The sequence below is a fragment of the Gobius niger genome, assembly GCF_951799975.1.
Source record: "Gobius niger genome assembly, chromosome: 2".
NCBI lineage: Eukaryota > Metazoa > Chordata > Actinopteri > Gobiiformes > Gobiidae > Gobius > Gobius niger.
In genome coordinates this window covers 28,896,206-28,917,709 of record NC_136853.1, presented here as the reverse complement: position 1 = coordinate 28,917,709, position 21,504 = coordinate 28,896,206, and the positions used below count along the sequence as shown (strand labels likewise).

General features: G+C 41.1%; 1 protein-coding gene across 1 annotated transcript in view; it reads right to left on the bottom strand.

The window, feature by feature from the left end:
- Window positions 1–21,504, bottom strand: part of trhde.1 (thyrotropin releasing hormone degrading enzyme, tandem duplicate 1) — a 154,803-nt gene that overhangs the window by 10,954 nt on the left and 122,345 nt on the right. Inside the window, exons 9-16 of the mRNA XM_079551519.1 lie at window positions 20,655–20,720; window positions 19,952–20,133; window positions 13,036–13,124; window positions 11,980–12,113; window positions 11,827–11,882; window positions 7,326–7,473; window positions 7,125–7,228; window positions 5,660–5,767 (exon numbers count right to left, since the gene is read on the bottom strand). Of these exons, the coding sequence (XP_079407645.1) occupies window positions 5,660–5,767; window positions 7,125–7,228; window positions 7,326–7,473; window positions 11,827–11,882; window positions 11,980–12,113; window positions 13,036–13,124; window positions 19,952–20,133; window positions 20,655–20,720 (887 nt within the window). The remainder of the gene's footprint in view (window positions 1–5,659; window positions 5,768–7,124; window positions 7,229–7,325; window positions 7,474–11,826; window positions 11,883–11,979; window positions 12,114–13,035; window positions 13,125–19,951; window positions 20,134–20,654; window positions 20,721–21,504) is intronic.

The window sequence follows — 21,504 nt, the reverse complement described above, 5'->3', positions numbered from 1 at the left end:
TTTCCAGAGATGTGACGTCATTGTCCCCAGTTGGTTTGTGGTCATGTGGTTTTTATGTGGGAAAGTGGGGACAAAAAAAGAAGTTGCAGTGTTTAACGAAAAAACGATAAAAGAACAGATCGGCTGATTTCCGCTGTCAGGTGAGGAAGTCTGGAAGTTCGTGTTGACCCGAGTTCCCCAGTCGTTTTCCTCAGTTGGGCGAGCGTTCACGTGCATTCCCCAACTGAGGAAGTTGTTCGCCTGAGTTCCCGAGGACCACATGAACGCACCATTAGCTTTCAAATGCGGCGTTACACTGGCCTATTAGTTTGTTAAGTGGTGACGTCACAGCTCTGCTTCTGGGTCCCCGAGATGTGTGAGAAACTACAAAACATTCTTAAATACCACAATCAATATTTCTGAAACTCAACGGAGAGTTACTGAAAATACTTATTTATCAAGTAGGTTCAGTAACTCTCCGTTGAGTTGTTTTAAAGAGTTTTTTAATGTTTTTTTTTCTCGCATATCATTATTTTGTTGTTGTAGTTTTATACTTATAATAGCTAGTTTTAGTTTAATCTTATTTCTCTTGATCATTTCCTGCCTCCAGCTGCTACTGCTTACATCACATCGAAAGGGTCTATAGGGTAAGTTTGTACATTTGGGTAAAACTGAACTGGAGAGAATGTGCTGGGTTAAAGGAACAGGCCACTGTTTTTACACACTGGAATATGTTCTCACCTGAGCTTAGATGAGTTGATGCGTACCTGTCTGGACTCTGCGCGTGCGCTCAGTCAGGCAAAACGACCAAAGATGTTTGGCCTCTCTCAATGTATTCCTATAGCTCCAAACGGGGTGAAGTTAGAAGCGACCGCACTCTTCCATGGGCACGCAAAAAGACCAAAGATGTTGTAAGCATTTGGCCTCTCTCAATGTATTCCTATAGCTCCTAAACGGGGTGAAGTTAGAAGTGACCAAGCTCTTCCACGGGCACAAAGACCAGACAGGTACGCAGCAACTAGTCTAAGCTCAGGTAAGAACAAATCTCAGTATGGAAAAACAGTGGCCTGTTCCTTTAAGCTGGAGATTAATGACATTGCAGCGACACCCTTGAAGTGACTGATGACCTTGAAGTGATCACTTGTAAAGCAGAAATAACAAATTCTCAGATACTCTCTATGCGAGATGTTTTTTTTAATGTATTTATGTAGCATTCTCTGTGTTGATTCTCAAATACAACATCAATCCCTTCAGGGACAGCAAAATTATTATTTTCTATAAAAGTTCACCTTGCCACGATTTGGCCTTCTGACATAGTCTTATCTGAGTCAGTGTTTTGTCCAGAGTGAATTACTGAAACCAAGGACAACCCACTTCTTTGACTCCAACAAAACATCTGGCCACTTCATTTTGACTTTCAAAGGAATAATAAAGACACACTCTTCTTCTTCTTCTTCTTAAGCTATGAGTTTTAACAAAACAACGATATGAAAAGAAAAAGTATTAAGCCTGGAAGCATACAAAACAAGTGCCTGCTGGTATAAACAACCACACAATTACAAAGAACCGTTTTTCCTCTATTGTTCAGGGAAATGGAGCAAAACAAAAAACAGTAAATATCCAAATGTCAAACAATTTGTATAGTTCGCGACTTGACCTTACTGTCACCAACTCTTGTCCACTTCCACACACTGGCTGATTGAGGATTTTTGTCAAACTCATAGCAGTGTCTGAAGCCGGAGGGAGGCTGCTGATGCCCAAACCCCCCACTAAGATAATCACTGCTGGCTACAACCACTGCAAAAACAAATCATAACATAATCTTTTGATCCAATCATGCATATTAGAATCAAATCACAGTCTTATTGTAAAATGAGTAAATTACCATGGTGATTATCACAGTGTGTTAAGAGGGAATTTGGCCAATCGTGCATGTGTGAGTTTGGTTTGATGCTAACATTTTGTGAAAGTAAAAATAGGAAGAAAAAGTGGAGTTATTATTGTTTATTTTGGTAATGGTCCATGTAATTTCAAAGCTGTGTCTGATTGACAGGCCTGAATTTAAGATTAGAAAAGTTGAGACTCCTTAATTGTAACTTTTTGAGAATATGATGGGGAATTCATGCAAGTTTTGATGAAATTTGGGAACAAAAGCCATGTTATCTTGTCAATAGGAATCCTAAAGACAATTGAATCAATACCAATAGTTTACTGAGAGTTTATTTCGAGAGCCCACGATTGAGAATTACAAACTCTCTTCTACACAGGACTGGGATGTCAACTGAAGTCCCAGCCGACAGCAAAAGTAGGCGAGGACAGAGACACAGATATTTCAATTAGAAGAAGAAGAAGAAGAAGAAGATCTTTATTTATATAGCGCCTTTCACAGACATATAGTCACAAAGCGCTTTACATGAGACAGTTGTACATTCACTCCATACTCAGTGGTGGAAAGCTACGTTTGTAGCTTCAGTTTCCCCTGGGGGAGACTGTCAGAGGCGCTTTCGCGACTACACACGTCTGCGCCAACGGACCCTCTGACCACCACCTTACATTCACTCACACACATCATTCATCCTGGTCTATTGTGCATGTTTTTTAGCGGTAGGGGAAACCGGAGTGCCCGGAGGAAACCTACGCAGACACGGGGAGAACATGCAAACTCCACACAGAAAGGCCCCGTCCCTGGTAGGAATCGAACCCGGACCTTCTAGCTGTGAAGCGAGAGCACTAACTGCTGCGCTACCGTGCCGCCAAAGCCGGAAATCTCAGACGACAGAAACCAATTCAGTGTTTATTTGTTTTTATGTATCATCCTGGATGTCTGATAATTTAGTACAAAAAGTAACCAAGTAACCAATCACAATAGAAATCCATCAATCTATTATAAGGCGGCACAGTGGTGCAGCAGTTACAGACGGGGCTTTTCTGTGTGGAGTTTGCGTGTTCTCCCTGTGTCTGCGTAGGCTTCCTCCAGGTACTCCGGTTCCCATACCGCCAAAAACATGTACATTAGGTAAAACCTCCTGCCAAGTGGTTCAGACCATCAGCCTGGAGATGCACTGTGGTCGCCCACTGCTCCTTACGGAATTCCCCAGCGGCATCGAGGGATGGGTCAAATGCTGAGGACAAATTTCCCTCCCGGGACAATAAAGTATACAATAACCATAACCATGTGCGGCACGGTGCTTCACAGATAGAAGGTCCCGGGTTCAATTCCCAACAGGACGGGGTCTTTCTGTGTGGAGTTTGCATGTTCTCCCCGTGTCTGCATAGGTTTCCTCCGGGTGATCCGGTTTCCCCTACCACTAAAAACATGTACAATAGGCCAGGATGAATGATGTGTGTGTGTAAATGCATGGTGGTGTCAGAGGGACCGTTGCCGCAGATGTGATTAGTCGCGACAGGGGAAACTGAACACCACCGAGTGTGGGGTGAATGTACAATTTCCTCACGTAAAAGCACTTTGTGACTATGTTTGTGAAAGTCGCTATATAACCAAACTTCTTCTTCTTCTTCTTCTTCTTCTTCTTCTTCTTCTTCTTCTTCTTCTTCTTCTTCTTCTTCTTCTTCTTCTTCTTCTTCTTCTTCTTCTTCTTCTTCTTCTTCTTCTTCTTCTTCTTCTTCTTCTTCTTCTTCTTCTTCTTCTTCTTCTTCTTCTTCTTCACCGTGAATAACATATTGTGGTGCTTTATTGCTCTCTTGAACCAAAAGTGTCAAGTTCCAACCCATATCGCCAGGTCCTCTGACAGTTATTGTGTAAAAGCAATTAGAAAAAAAGAATACTTTCACAGTTTCGTAAGCCTTGTGAAGTCAAACCGACTTGTGTGTTGGAGAGAAACCAAAGTGCGTCACGTCTGATAATTAATACAGTAGTCGTGTGCAGGAGAGCCACATACATTAGCGGGGCAGATGGGATTAAATGACTGAATAAAGCATGAAATATTAAGTGTCTCCCCTAGAGACATCAGCACAGCATGACGGTTAACGTGTGAGCGCCGTTTCCCACTGCTGAAAATGGGACAATTTCAAAGTGTTTTCCACACTTTAAAGGGCGACATTGTGATGTGAAAGATTGAAAAAAGAAACTTGTGCCATATGGTTCTTATGCGAACTGCTCCCATGGTGCTTTCTACAAACAACAGCCAGACTTTGCATGAAAAACAAAGTCAAGAAAAGAGTTCAGGGAGGGACTTCTAAGTTATTTTTTGTTCTTCCACAAAGTTCTCCCATCATATTTCACTTAAGCGTTATCTCTGAGAAAATACTCGAGCCACAGGGCATCACAACATTTTTAGCTTGTGCTGTGAGGGAGTCTAATCTATAGCAAATTTTTGGAGGGAAACACTGCATAAAAAACAGAGGTGTATCCAGACCTTTTCAGTGGGGTGACCCAGGGGTGGTACTTAGACCTTAAAGGAACAGGCCACCGTTTTTCCATACTGAGATATGTTCTTACCAGAGCTTAGACGAGTCGATGCGTACCTGTCTGGTGTTTATGTGTGCACTGAGTCATGCCCCTAAGATCAAAGGTGTTGTTAGCATTTAGCCTCTCCTCTTCTCCTCTATGGGGCCAAACGGGGGTGAAGCTAGAAGCGACCAAGCTCTTCCACATTTCCCCTATTTAAATACGGTTACGTGAGTTGTTACACGATCCAAGTATAGTTACACAATTGTCGATTTTCTAAGGGGATAAAAAGGGGTACTATATTGTGAGGCGTAACAATACTTTAGGAGCACTTCGACGTCTGCACAGTAAAGTGAAGATATTACTGCACAGAAAATCGACATGTTTAATTTTGTGTAATAATACTTGGATTGTGTAACTACTCATGTAACCATATGTAAATAGGAAGGGGGAGAGGCTAAATGCTAACAACATCTTCTGGTCTTTTTGCGTGACTGAGCACACGCGTAAAGACCAGACAGGTACAACATCAACTCGTCTAAGCTCAGGTAAGAACATATCTCAGTATGGAAAAACAGTGGCCTGCTCCTTTAATTGAGAATGGTACCCTTAAATGTCAGCATTCTCGGAAAGTCATGTGCATAAATGTGTGCTTAATTACTGCCATTTCCCCATATTTGTTAATAATCCAGTGCAAAACTGAAATTAACCTGTTACTAACCACCGATTTACTTCAAGGGGTGACCTGTGCTACCCCTGATATAAAAGTTACACATATTCAATACCAGTTTATGTGATGGAAAAGACTGTAATTTAGTTAGTACAATGACCAAGCATGACTGTAATAGCTACACGACTCAAATTATATCTGTCATCACTGCACAATTAATTCATAATTGTATATTTATTTTTAGCTCCTCTTCTTCTCATCTGCTCCCCACTGTCCGATCCAGCAGCTGTTTCTATTTAAATTGCTGTTTGAAATCTAATTTAGCAGATCTCATAAAAGACCTTTGAGGAGGCGAATGAGCCGGCAGCGGTGCATAAAAGAATAGAAGGTTACATACAAAAAGAACTGCCACAACAAAGGGAAATACAAATCAAACAACGCATGGGCCAGAGAAGATTTCCATGTGGCAAACGCTATTCACATTTTATCCAAACTAGCAGCTCGATTTTATCCAAATGGGCTGCGTTTAGAAATAAATTACTCTCTCAAATTCTCAGGCAGCGCATCCTTGTCAATGTGTAATGGCTTGTGCATTTTGGTACCTGTTTTTGTTGCTGGAAATCCAGTCGGAGATGTAAGCCACGGCCTGGCGGTGACACTGCTTGTTCCCGAAGCTGCACGCTAACATGATGAGCTCTCGCTGTAGCTCCCTGCAGGTGTTCAAGGGCAACAAGTTAAACAGCAATCAATAAGGCCTATATAGTGGAGTCAGGTGCGATGATAAAATGTATTCTCTGAAAGGAAAGTTAGGCAAGGTCTTCACACTGCTACATTAATGCTGATATACAGTTGGGCTCAGAAGTTTACAAGTATAGCCTGGCAGAATTTTTTTTAATTTTTTGAATATTTTTCAAAGAAGATGAAAGATAACACAAAAGTTTCACTCATAGTTAGTGGTTGTGTGAAGCCATTTATGGTGAAACAACTGAGTTTGCTATTTTTTGAATCATAATGAAAAAGAAAGAGCCAAAATGACCCTGATCCAAAGTTTACATACCCCAGTTTGTAATATTGTATTGTATATGGTATTGCCCCCTTTAACATCAATGACAGTTTGTAGTCTTTTGTGATAGATGTGGATGAGGTTCGCTTTTTTTTTCTTCTGACGTTAAAGCGGACCATTCCTGCCTCCAGTTCCTGTAAGTTCCTGGGCTGTTTCGCATGATCTTCAAGTTTGAGCTCTCCCCACAGTGGTTCAATGATATTGAGGTCAGGAGACTGAGATGGCCACTAACGGGACCTTCATGTTATTCTGCTGGAGCCAGTGCACTTTTCATCATAGGCCTTGTTGACAAAAAAAAGAGTGCACTTCGCTGATGCCACTGGCTCCGTCAGAATAAAGTGAAGGTCCCGTTAGTGGCCATCTCAGTCTCCTGACCTCAATATCATTGAACCAGTGTGAAGAAAGCTCAAACTTGAAGTTCATGCAAAACAGCCCAGGAACTTACAGGAACTGGAGACTTTTTGCCAAGAGGAATGGGCCACTTTAACATCAGAAAAAATAAAGAACCTTCTCCACATCTACCACAAAAGAAACCAAGCTGTACACAGTATTCAAAACTGGGGCATGTAAACTTTTGATCAAGGTAATTTTGGTTTCAATTTTCTTTTTCATTATTGTTTAAAAATAGCAAACTCAGTTGTTTCACCATAAATGGATTCACACAGCCACTAACTATGAGTGAAGAAAAAAACATTTTATGTTGTCTTTCATATTCTTTTAAAAAAAATAAAAATAATTTGCCAGGGTATGTAAACTTTTGAGCACAACTGTATATTTTTCCCACTGTTCTGTCACCTTATATCACATCACTATTATGTAGTTTAGTAGTTTTCTAATTTAAGTGTACTGGTTTAAAAATCACAAAATTATGATATGAAATCATTGTTTCCAGGAATACAGTATTACAAGATAAGGTTTTGCTCCAACATTGATGGCCTCAGTAACTCTTGAACAACACCGCGCCCACGAGAGGATGAAACAGTGTGAGTGTGGAGGATACGTACTCAGTCTGGTAGGATGCCTGCAGGACGTTGCCCTCGTTGCCTGACCCAGGGTTGGGCCACCCCATCTGATGATACCGCGATGCAACTTGCTTCAACACATAGTCCTGCAGACACATGGCCATTATTACAGTGTTAATCAGAAGAAAGTAAACAAACTCAGTCTGGACAAAGCAGATGAGGTGAGTGTGTGGTCTCATTTACGCTGAACAGGTTGTACTCGTCTGTGCGGTCCAGCAGTTTGTCCAGCTGGTACAGCACTCGACTCGCTGCGTGCCATGGCAGGAAGGACGACTCCTCCGGCAGGTAGCCAATCAGCAAGAGCGGGATGTTCTGGGGGAGGTACCCTGCCCTGCAAATCAGACCAATTTTACAACAAAACTATTTTGAAGATGGTTAAAGGTCGAACTGGGCAACTTCTACTCCAGGGCCACTTTCTAAAATAACCCGATCACCAACAACCGTTTTGCCAGCAACAGGTAAACCCCGAAAACAGATTTAAAGCTAAAATATATTTCGAACTAAACCAGGACTACAAATAAAACAAGGCTCATGAGTAAAAATAAGTGTCTGAATCAGCTGAAATATATCTTGAGATCGTATGATTTGCAACACTATGGCACTATAAACTATACTATACTATAAACACAATGTTTTTAAGGTTTTTAAAATACCAAGTAAATAAACATAATTACATCATATTGAGTTGAACAATGGCAGCCCAGAGATCAATATGCAGAATGAGGACATTAAGTTAAAAGTGGCCACAAAGTACCAGCGCAGCGCCCTGCAGCCGAGGTTAAATCCACCTGCTCATGAATATTCACATGACTCCGTGGTGCCTTCATTAGTATTCAGGGTGTTTTGGTGGTGCACAGAGCTGCTTCCTGATCTGACCTTCAGCTCCGCCCACTCATCATGAATATTAACGAGGCGGGCAGCGAGGACGCAAAGTCAGCTTGCACAAAAATAGTAACAGTGTTTGTTCGGTGTCATCGTTGTTTAGCAGCAACTGAAGAAATTGATGTGATTGTGTGATTCACTCCAACACACACAGTGTGCTGTGACATTTACAGAGCAGCTGTCCGTCAAACTGTGGGGCCCCACTGACATGAAGAGGGTGATGATGTGAGTGGATATAAAACTCATGTTTGGAAAGCTGCATGTGACGTGCACAGAAGGCCTTGATTAGGTTATTTTATTTATTTCTGTATATATTAACAGATAAGCACTTTTTCTGAGAACTCCTGTGTTTTTAGATAAGTCTTTTAGTGGCTGAGGAACTCCAGATTTCCATAATCTGCCTCATACCCAGCTCAACCAACAGCCACACATTCATCTCTATTCCCATCATGCACCTGGCCTATGAGAAATTATCATAATCCATCCAGCCTGCAGAGACTTCTTGTTTACGGTGCTTTGAACCGCTTACAGGCCTGAGCTGTAAACAGAGCGTGGTCCAGGGAAAGTGTTGCTGTAGCAACCTCTTTGATGCGTTTTGTGCCCATTACTGTTTTCCACTTGTCCACTTCCTCTGTCATCCATGCGTCTCCTCCTACAGATGCGAACTGTCACATCACTATTCTCATATGTCTGTCATTGCCATGGAGCCGACAGTCACAATAAAACACCAGTCTTCAGGCTATCCGCAAGTTCACTACAGCCGGGTTTAGACTTTCATGTTGACCCATAGTGAAGGACATTGGGTGTAAAGTGTGCTCAGCATGTTGCCAATAAAAGAGATTATACATTATATAATTTTGCTCTCTCTCTCTCTCTGTGGCTAATTGTCTTTGTGTCCCTGCCTGAGCCGTCGCCTTAACAAGCTCATTAACTCTTTAACATTGTTAAGGCCCAGTTAATTGTTTGTCCATTAGACATTAGCAAGGCTCACTGGAGAACTAACGAGTGACTGTAGTGGCCATAAAGAGGACGCATCCATCACAGTTTCAGTGCACATTCGCACAGACACACTCATTTATTTCCACTAAACTAGCTGTGCACTGTGGCATACACACTGAGGACTGTGCTGTCACCAATCAGCATTTCCTGCAGAGGATTGCAGGCATTTCACACAATCGAAAGGGTCTCATGAGGAGGACTCGAACTGATTGGATTAACTGAGATTAAAGATACCATTACTATCAGTTTAATAAAGGAAATTAGAAAAGTCAGGTAAACTTAAACAGTTAACAGTGTTCTTCATGCTGAAAGAGCAATTTCCCAGCACCGTCAGGACAAGCTAACTCTGCAAACTGGAAATCAGTATAGTTTCACAATGAAAAGAAGTAAGCCTTTTCATAATACTACGTGAAACACAATATTGCACTCTATTTTGTGCTATGACAATTTCCTGCACATAATATCGACTCAGCCCTGTAAATCTGACCTGTTGAGAGGAGACTTTACTTTTATTGATGACAAAGAACTTCCCTTTAGCATGAACGAACAGGTTTATGCCGACAATCCTTTTTTCCTTCTCGACCTGTGTTTTAAAAGCCATCAAATATTCGTTCATTCAGATCACAGATACTGATTTAACACTGTTTATATTTTCAACGAATGAAACACCTGCGTCTCAAATGGAGCGCGTCTATAAATTAATTAACTTGTAACTGACACACATTAGTCCACATTAACGCTCTCATTATTGGAATTTATCTGCTCCCCTGGAAGAGTAAACATAAAACACAAAAAAGTTTACTGCCATCGGTACAGATTGGGGATTACAAGCGTGCACTTCTGACATCCCCACAGAAGAAGATGGATCAGTAGTTGTGTTTCTGTAGTGTGTGTGTAGGAGTCTCCTGCTGAGCTTTTAACTCAAACGCACACACACTTATTCACAAACACGTTTGTCTCATTCGACATGACGGAGGACAGACGGCTGCAGAAGAGATGCACAAGTCTCTTCTCTGGGTTGACTTATTGAGTCCGTGTCACAGTAGATTTTGGTTACAGCACTCAAAAAACCCTGAGGCAGTAAACATCACATTTGAAGAATGAGGCGCGCCTGCACCTCTTTGCCTTCTCTGTGGTGGCGCGCTCACTTATTGCACATTCATCAGACTCTGTTCTCACGTAAAGGGGATCGGGGATGTGGATATTACAGACCAGACACACACACTTTAAACAAAATGCTAAAGTCTTAATTCTTACTAAGGGACCTGAAGGCTCACAGAAAAAACAGGGAGAATCTATCAACTTTACGGAAGACGACAGCTTCTTGATATTATCGTGAAATTTAAAGCCAATGTTTGTAGGATATAACAGGCACTACAGCTCCAAACCAATATCTATATCCTGAGTGACAGAGCCTTGGTAGCAATTACGAAAGAAAAAATAAAACCAACGGCCAAGTAATCAACACCTCCAGAACAATAAATTAAAACCTCTGGAAAAACAACAACATAATGAGACAAGATGCTTTGAAATTCGAACACAAGATTAAGGGCCGTTCATTTAGCAGAAAAGTGTAAATTGCTTTAAGTCTAGTATTAGCTATGGATGCAGCAAGTCAGGAAGCAATTAGATGACACATCACAAACAGTCGCAAAAGACGATAAGCATAAAGTCAATTGTAAAATCATCAAAACATGACCAAAAAACATTGACTATGGGTATATTTCCAATATACTTGTTGGTAGTGCAGAACAGTAATAGAATCATAATAAAAAAGGAAATAGCATGGATTTGAAACCGTAATTATTATTATGGTAATGCCATATAACACACATGTCAAACACAAGGCCCGATACGATTTAATCTGGCCCCTTGTAGAGCATGAATATCTGAGTATGTCAGATAAAGGTAATGCTCTAACCCATTCCTGTGCGGAGTTATGGATTTTGAAAGAAATAACCAGACTGCTCACTCCAGCCACTAGTGGACAGCTTAAATAAAAAAAGGAAAGAAATCCACAAGTGTCCAGCAGAGGGCACTGACATAATAAGAGAATAGGATCTAAACAGCATATTATAGCCACGTGTTAAATGGCGACTGTGGCTACAATAGTAGCTTACCGCCATCGAGTATGGAGTGAATGAATAGTGACTTTATGCAGCATTTTGAGAAGCATGTGACTCAGACTGATAAAGCTCAATAAGTGTTAGCATTTGTTATTTATTAGCCACAAGCCCTTTACAATATATGTGGCCCGCGAGCCGTTATGGGGGCTGAATTTCGGCCCACGACCAAAACGAGTTCGACACCCCTGCCTTAGAAACAGGACACACATGATTTATTTCATTATATGACTCAGCACTATAGTATTAGCCCAAATCTTAACTCAGTAAAGGCAGTGAATGACAGGTAAACGTGGTATTTTATTGGACAGTAAATGCATTATTCCGAGCCGTATTTAACCGTGCCATTACCATTACCATTCTCATACCATGTTATTACTGTGCTGTAAAGTGCAAACAACGTGCTAGAAATCACCAGATAATGCACCAGCGCTTGGAATGTCAACAAACCTTGAATAAACTATGACTAAAATGATAAATGAGACGACCACCAGAAACAGACAGCCCTTATAGGAAATCAATAATGAAGTGTGAGGAACAGGGCGAAACTGTGGGTAGATCTGGACAAACAGCATGTTTTACAAGCTAAAGTGTACAGGGAAGCATTGTCAAGAAGGAATTGCCTGTTTAAACATCAATGACTGAAAGGGTAAAGAAGGTGTGAGTGGTGTCAAAGTCACCTGGCCAGATTGAAGGCGTCATCGATTAGGCCGGCTCTGTTGCCAACGGAGATCATCTGAGAGACAGGATGGATGCAGGTTTGACATGTTAATATAGACTCTGGGTACACTATATATGCGAACTGTATACGTGACAGAAAGACAGCTAGCTACCTGAGGATTGGAGTGCAGCTGCTGAATGAGGAGTCTCCAGTTCTGAAGGTCATAGTTCACTCGGAAATACCCCGTCTGATTTATGTTGCCAAGCAACCACGTGTTCCCGTGCATCGTGTCAATTCTGTGCGTTTCTGAAACAATCAAACGGAGGGGTTATATTATTAATATAGTATTTATATTTGTAGTAATATTAGTATTAATGAGTGAATTCAATGTTTATGTGAACCTTTATTTTAATTTATTTTTTAAATTAAGTCACAAATTCAGACATTTGACATGGGGACTACATGGCTGCATGTTGTACCTGTTGCTGTAATTCTAAGCACAGAGCTACACATAGTGGATTGGCCACAGACAAAATGAAAGTCATTGTGTTGAACAATTGTGTTGAACAATTGAAAGAAGACTCTGTTGTGGTGAACTGAACACAGTAACAGTATGAATCTGGACCTGAAAGGAGCTGCTGTAAATGAATGTATGTGCTGTACCCTACTTAAACACCTGCCGTGTTTTGTTCACTACGGTCTAACGCCGTTTTCTTGCAAAGAAAAGCACCTTTCTCCTGAGAAAATGAGGTTGTGAGCTTTAGTGGAACAGCGTGTGCAGCGCCTGGTCGGTGCAGAACAACCGAGTGAAGAAAACAAGGAAAATAGCTGTTGACCCGAGTTTTGACCTACTTCCCAAACTTCCTCCCTGTTGTTGGAATTAAACTGTCTTCAACTCATGATCTGAGCCTTTCTTATTGGAGAGCTCTGTAGTGAGGTGAGGCCCCTGGTTGCTCACAAATTGCACTACTCTACAGAGACAACACAACAAAAGACATGTATTTTTTCTAAATAAAGAAGAAATAGTGGATGTAGTTTATTACGGGGTATTTAATAGATCTATCAGTGAGGGTGAGAATATAATCAGCCCATGAGAGATTTAACTCACTTGGCACAGAGTTTGTCTTCTGATTCAAAGGTCTGTGGATGAAGACACTTCACCCGCCTTGTCTGTGTACACTGCTGTGTAATGTGGGTTCCTACTTTGTAAAAGTGCCCATTTTTATACCTGTTTTATTATTGATCCATATTAGCTGCTCTCTGCTGACCATAGATGCGTTTCCCACGACGACCGTCAGCGGCACCTGCCACTGTAAACTAGAGAGAGGAGAGTGACATCAGTACAGGACAGGAAACAGAAAAATTGAGCAAATTACTAAACTCAACAGAGTAAGTATCAACTAAATAATCAATTCAACATTTCAATCGATCAGTGTTTCTCAAACCTTTTTCAGATCAATCATGGATGTTATTAAATTAACATCCAAAATGTAAATTTAATGTTTTCACTTATACATTAACAGGGTCAAGCAAAGAATGTGATCTACACAAATGAATGCCAACAATGGATTTCCCAGTAATAACAAAAAGTTCACTGAATGAACAGGTAGGATACAGCAGGTCTCTCCTCTTCACGTGTCTCCAGCAGCGTAAGTGCTGGAGACACAGGTGTCGTGTGTGGCAGTTCTGAGGGAAGGGGCCAAAAGTCCATCACAAAATGACTCAACAATGAGCATATCACATAGTCACATAGTCTTTCTCTTCCTCTAGACTCAAGAGGAAGAGAAAGACTGTCATGTTTCCATTTAAATGAAATACATGTTGTGTCAGGTAATCTCTTACTTTTTTCCGGTGAGTTCAAGATTTTCTGGGCAAAGTATAAATCATTATATTCATACTTCGGGAAAAACGGAATTACAGAGAGCAACATGCTTCAAAACAGCAAGGAACAAACTGAATGAAAAAGTAAAGTCAAAGACAAAAGCCTTTGATGTGTTTGGAGCCACAGAGACCCATGACCCACTTCTTAAGCACAATTCACTTTGATTCCCTTACAGTAACAACTAATTATATTTAGAAAGCAACTTCATAGAAGTAACACATACCGTGGCACAATTTCTAAAAGTTATCTATAAAAAATATTTCTATAGCTTCAATTCCCATGTGAGATTTTGTACATTAAAAATTAATTTATTTTCTTTTTAGGCAATTTGCAAAACAATGTATAAATCTGAGGTTGAGTCATTTCAAAATTGAGATTGAGTAATTACACATGCAATCATGACTTCCACTGAAAGCTGTTAGGTCTCGTTGGTATTTCAATTAAAAGGAGTTTAATTACAGATAACAAACTTGAACCAAGTGTTTCAGACTGTGATCAATTCGTCCATTTGCACATTGTGGAAAATCAGGTTGGGTCAAGCGATGCAACCGTCCCACAATTAATTCAACACTATCTGTCACCGGGGAAACGGGGGATCGATGAGGCTGCCTAGCAACTAAAATGCTCGGAAATCCATGTGATTGACAGTAAAGTTCAATAAGCAATAAGCTTTATATTGTATGAAATGGAGAAGACAGTTTGTGGGAAAAACATGCATACAAGATAATGGATCTCAGTATGCTTCATTCAGGCTTTCACTAATTCACTACTTTAGGACACCTTAGCCTTAGTATTTTTTGTAGCATCACTTGAATTATTGTTTGTGTCAAGAAAATGCCTCGGAGTTGTGAGAGTGAAATGCATCCTCAGAATAGTAGCAATACACGTTTGGTTGCATCAGCAATGAGATGAGGCACGGAAAAATTAGGAAAAAGTGCTTGATTTAATTTGGGAACAAACATTTTCTCCTCGTCTCTCGTTTCATCAAAACAGCGTTGCTGATTTCAAGCTGCGTTTTAATCATTTATCTTTGACATTAATTGAATAACTGCTTCAGGAAAACAGGGACATAAATATCCCGGTCCTAACTAATTATAATCCATGTCGGATCTAAAGGAAGCTTATTACATGAGGTGGTGTTTATCCGCTCTCTTCTCTGCTCCCTTTTTCAGCGTTGGGTTGTGACACAAATCCAGTCTGATTTCTTCTCGGTATCATGACGTGGACCTCAGTATCCCCCCGGTTTGTCCTTGTCTGTGTTATTGTCTGCTCTCGTCTTTAAAGAGCGTTTATTTCCTTCAGCGTCACGCCCGTTTGATGGTGGGAGGAAAGAAATCAAAACGAGGCAATGTGAAAAAAACAAAAACGGCAGTCTTTGTAATGTCACCTCTACACTTTCACAATCTTAAAGCACCCTGAAACGTTTCCAAACTTACTCTGACAGGATTGTAGCTTCACGTGTATATTAGATGAATGGCACAGATTGCAAAGATCTAGTCTAAAAGTCCCACAGTCAAGAATAAACAATGGGTTAATACACAGAGCCTCGCCAATAAACATAAACAACTGTGTGTTATTGCACTATATAAGGCAAGAGATGGTGTAGGTATAAAACCATGATGGTCAAATACATTTTAACCATGTCTGCATTGCTCACTACCAACTCTGTATGCATGTTTCGTATGAGGCTTCCCAGCAAAGTTGGTTGGCTTGATTCCATGTATGCTGCCATTGCCGCTGGTTGCATTGCTTTATGACTGCGACGATAGAGGTCGACATTGCCCACCATGGCTGTAGTACCTCCATAGGGGCAGCAAAACAAGCTAGTTTTCTATTAGAAAGCATTGCACTTTACGCAGGTTCTAAACAATTGTTAAGCCTGGTGCCTAATTTTTTTTTAAACTTTCTAGATGTTGCTCCAGTGATAACGCTGGGTTAGTGACAATTAAAGGGACCAGGCTGGTTTTTGTAAGGAACATTTGAGAAATCTCGTATACTAATGAGGGCGGGACTTTGATTGACAGGCCGTTAGCATTAGAGCTAATGGCGCGGCTACGACTGAACTTTGCAGGTGGGTAGGAGGAATCTGTAAATCCGTCATGATTTCTCTTTCGACATTGTCATCATGGCAAGCGGGGAGGAGTGAGGAGACAGAGTATATTCATTCTATTGTCTATGATTGTGGCCTTGACCCACAATGCCTTTTTCTTGCTCCTATATGGGAGGGGTCAGTAGCTCACCAGCCCTTTCCAAATAGAGTTTAACCAAAGTAGTTAAAGCAGTAAGAAGTAACTTGTTTACCTTAATAAATCCTTTTCGTTGCCCCTCTGGGGGTAATACAAGTGTTGATGGGATGATGATTTCATCTCCCCCTGGTGTCTCTGGCCAGAAAACCACACACGCAGCTTTCCCTGCTCCGACCCACAGCCCCAATACACACTAATGGAATCAAAAAGAAGAAGCTAACAGGTTAACAGGCAAAGCTAACTGTGGGCTAGCCCGCACTTTAGCAGTGTTTACAGCCAAGTTTGAGTGACAAAAATGATCTCCATTGTGTAATTGGGTTGCGGCACAATGAACAATATCCCTCTCTCCCTTTGACAGAAAAGACAAAGGGAGAGAATGATATTGTACATCCAATTGGATGGAGATAATTTTTTTCACTCAAACTTGGCTGTAAATACTGTTTAAGTGGCGCTAGCCCGCAGTTAGCTTTGCCCCTTAGCCTGTTAGCTCCTTCTTTGTGATTACATTAGTGTGTATTGGTGATTCCGGGTCAGAGCAGGGAAAGTGGAAAGTGTGGTTTTCTGGCCAGAGACACCAGTGGGAGATGAAATACCACCCAATCATTGTCTTTCTTTGTGTGGAAATACTGTATCATCTTGACCATCAACTCTCCAGGGTGTACTCCACCAAAGGCTCATAGTAGTATCCTCAAACTGTGGCTATTATTCATGTTTTGAATAATTATGGAGACTTGGAATATTGTAGGCCTATTGTCTGCTGGCGAGAAATTGTCATCAAGTTCCGTGGGTGCGATCTCAAAGTCTGTGATCTGAAGGTAAAAGACTTTCTTAGTGAGCTAAGCCTCCGACAGTGAAAAGGGCTGCTCCAAGTGATAAAACTTCCAGGCTGAAATGAGGCCCCAGCATGTCACTGATCCAAGCAGTCATTGGCACTGTGTAGTCTAGTCATTCTGTCCCAGGAAAGCAATGGCAATAAAGGTAGATTGCTGTCACAATGGAGGAGGACGTTCCTTATCTTTATACAGAAATGCTCAAAAACTACAAGATCGTGACGGTCATAAGAGGTTTCTGAGATTTGGCCTCTTTGTCACTTTCTTCTGTTTCCTCCTATGCCTTTCTTTGCTTCTTCTTATCCACAAAGCTCTGATTGTCTGACCACAGTGTCCCGACATGTGTCCAGCAGAAAAGAGAAAGTCTAAATCTGGCGAACAGCATGCGGCACCACGGGGCCACTGTGCTCTTGAATACAGCTTTACAGGATCCACAAGCCGCCTCTGATTTCCCTCACCGCAGCTGCCGCCACCGCGACTACAACACAGTGATGAAGGTTCAGCGAGAAACCACAGCCCCACATTTTGTTTTTATGAGAAACCCCTGAGTGTGTGTGTCAGTGGGGCTTCTCAAGTTTCACCAGAAAGAGTTCAACTTGATCAATGCACAGATAACAGTAAGCGCAGTTCATTGGCTCACGAATGCCCAAGGAAAAAAGATACTTTCATGGGAATGGGAAAAACAAACCGACAAAGGAGAGTTTGTGCTGTACAAGAACGTGCACTTGAAAAACAGTAATTACAGAAATTATAAGCCGAAACAAGAGGAAGCCAGGAAATGAACTATTGATGTAGAAAGAAAAGTGGGTCGATAAAACAGCAAAGAGAATAAACTCCAGAGGTTGTGAAAGACTTGAATAAAACATCCGCAGTTTCAAATATAAATGAAATATAAATGATGTAAAGGTGGTAAGGAATGTGCAGAAAAGACTTCGGAGCCCTGATCAGTGAGGACAAACGTGATGCTTGCTGAGGTGTGAATGAATGATATGAATGAGGACAGGATAATATAAAAGAAGAAAAACACCACTGTTTACTTACTGCCTGCACACCAGCACACTGCCTATCTTTAAAACTGTGCTGCGATTATGATGTGATTTTTTTGCAAGAGATAAGGAGTTTATAGAATAAGCAGTTGGAAGATGTTGGCCTTTGATTTGGTTTCTATTGGCTACACTGGCCTTTATTACAAATGAATGCATTGACCTTGACTGCATTGCTCACGACCAACTTCGTATGTGTGCAGTATATTTAAAGACACACTGCGTAACATTTTGGATATTTGAACATTCCATCAGTACATAACATGCTCCTAATGAGCAGCTCAACACTGAAAATGCTATTACTGCTGTGGGTAATCAAAGAATGGATTTGGATGAGGACCTAACCTGTTTAAATCTCAAATTCTGCTGACATTAGTCCACATCTCCATGAAGATGAGCTGGAGACTTACCTATTCCCAGTAAAGTTACAGTTATGTCTTAGGAGAGCTGAGCCGCTCACAGCAAATGCACATCTTTATACATTTATGAGGTATTTTTCAATGATTTTTCATAGAAAAAAAGATACAAACTCTCATAGAGACTGTGTACAAAGCTAGGGGGCGTACTAAACATTTAAAAACAATGAAAGCGAAAAATTATAGTTTTGTAGCATGTTCTTTAAAGCAGTACTAAGTAACTTGTTTACCATAATATATCCTTTTCGTAGTCCCTCTGGGGGTAATATAAGTGTTGATGGGATGATTGGGGGTCTTAACTCCGCCCCGGTGTCTCTGGCCAGAAAACCACACTTGCAGCTTTCCTTGTTCCGACCCGGAGGCCCCAAAACACACTAATGGAATCACAAAGAAGAAGCTAACAGGCTAACGGGCAAAACTAACTGTGGGCTTGCACCACTTAAACAGTATTTACAGCCAAGTTTGACTGAAAAAAATGATCTCTATTGTTCAATTGGATGCACAGTATCCCTCTCTCCCTTTGTCTTTTCTGTCAGCGTAGTATTTACTCTCATGGACAATGAATAAAAAACCATAACATGCTACGACACCTGCAGTGGGGCATGAGTTACTTAATGCTGCTTTAAAATAAAAGCAACTTTGAAATTTGGTGGCTGATCGCCCCTGCAGTTTTCCAGTCTTTTAGAGTTCTTAGGGAGCTGTAATACATTTTAAATTCATTAATAAAACAGGGAAAGGAAGGCTTATTTCCCCTCCATTTGCAGCAGTGAATATGATATCTAAAGTATAATAATATTAATGACATCTGATGATGAAGAGTCCAAATTGTCCATAAAAAACAAAACGTGCGACATATTAAAAGGGAGAGATTAATCCAACTCCGGACATGTCATAAAATAAATGAATAAATATAAATATTTTTTTGGGTAAAATTCTGTGCGGTGTGGCTTTAAGGAGAAGGGGTGATTTGTGGATAGAGAGTTTAAACAATGAGATGAAGAGTAGAAGAGACAAGTAGAAGAGCGATAATGATGAAGTCTTTGTCATTTGTGGTGGTTCAAAGTTCAACATTATGCTTTTAGGACTTTAGAAATATTTCGGTGAGAGCAGAAGAGAGAGCTAATGCCGGACTAAATATGCAGAATTAGTCATCACAGCAATCAAACAAAAGAAACTGATCACCACTTCAGGCATGTGTTTGATGACGGAGAAAAGCAAAAAAAAGCAAAAATGTGTTTACAATTATAAATAATACATCCTCGACAAACAAATATCCTGTTTATGAGGAGAAATGTATGTGTCTGTTGGTAGAGATTAAACACGGGTATTCTACTGTTTACAATAACAAAATGTGTGTTTAAATCATGTTGTTGAATGGTTAAATTTTTAAATGGTGTGAATAAAAACCTGGGAGCTCCTACTACTGCTGTGTGGATCCTCTTCCTACATTGTCTCTGCTGCTTCATTTTTGGATCCAGCAGGCAGCTTTACCTACATTTGGATGCGCCTGTTTATTTCTGCTGGACAAATTGTTTAAATTACGTTACCATGAAACTTGATTCCAGCATCTCCAATGAATAGATGTTTTTTTTATTTAATTTTGCCTTCTTAAAATTTTATATAACTGTGAAGCACTGTGAATTGCCTTGTGTCTAAAGTGTGCATTGAGACAAATAAACTTGCCTACAGTCAAATGAAAAGTGCTGAATGCCCTGGAGGAGTCTTACCTGTGGTTGTTGTGCCTGGTATCCTGTCCATACAGGAAGTGCTGCTGGCTCACTGTGATGTAATGCATCGGGAGCTGCTTCGTTTGGTTCTTACTGATGGTTATGACTGGGTATCCCATTTGTAGAGTCCATCTGTCCATCATCTCCCCGATGTCAATGTCCCGCCCCTCTGAACGCATCGCCTGATCGAAAAACATGGCGTAGTTAATGACACGCGGGCTTGAATGGCATTCATTTCAGCGACTGTCATGTGAAGCCCTTGTGAGATAGCTGGGACGAACTTAACCAGAGTTGATGGACTGCAGGTGATTAGAGGGGTGATTGGTTGCCAGATAATTTGCGAGGTGGGGCTCATTACAGCAGAACTTCATCTCTCGTGTAATCAGCAGAGGCAACAGAGACGACTGTAATTAGTGGGTTGCCTTTGCGTGTGCGACAAACAACAAAGTGAGGCTCATCTCCGCATGTCAGTCAGGAACAGGGGCCTTTTTAATCCCCGCCTCATTACGCGGCCCTCATTAGAGACACTTGTTCTATCATTAACATCTGTGAGCGTCTGAGGTTACTGTGTCCCAGCTGAGCATGGGCAGGTCACGGGTTTGAGTCCACGTTAATGAGCAAGGCACTGTCACGCGGCACTGTAACAGGCAGGCATTGTGAGTTTTTTTGCACAAAGAGGTAATGAGCAGAGGTGCTGTGTTACCTGAGTCAGTTTTTTCCACAGGTCGTCCCGCGCCGCGTTGCTGTACATGTGACTCAGAAGGTAATCCTAAAGAGAGACAGGAGATACATAGTGCACGTGTTGAAATAACTGCTATTAAATGCAAACAAGTATAGTATGCACAATATGAGAAAAACATATTGCTTACTACTAATACTGTCTTGAATAGTGTGGTAATGATATTGCAATATTTAAAATTAATTCAAGTGTGATCCTTCACATTTAAACAAGATTAAGCATTAAGATAAGATAAGATAAGATAAACCTTTATTCATCTCACAAAGGAGAAATTCACTTGTTACAGTCGGCGTTACTTCACAGTCTTATTGTACAGTCTGACAGCAGTGGGGATGAAGGCTTTGCGGTAGCGCTCCGTCCTGCACTGAGGGTGTCTCAGTCTGCCACTGAGAGAGCTGCACAGCTCTTCTACAGTCCCGTGCAGTGGGTGGGAGGTGTTGTCCATGATGGAGGTGAGCTTGGCTAACACCCTCCTGTCCCTCACCTCCTCCACAGAGTCCAGGGGGCAGCCCAGGACGGAGCTGGCCCTCCTGACCAGCTTGTTCAATTTCATTACATTTTTCATCTAATTGTGTCAAAACAAGATGATGAAGAAATGAAACTAAATCAGGAAGGTTGAAGCCAATTTACTTTGAGAGTCCAAAATGGTCCTGAAGAAAGCAGCGTTTTAAAGGTTAACAGCAGCTTATCAGCTAAACCCATTTGAGACCTACAGATTTCTCCTGAGACACTGAAGAGGCATCAAGAGCCTCCCACACCTGCAGCACAGTGAGGAGGAGCTACAGGAAACATGGAAGGGACAAACCAGGAGGTA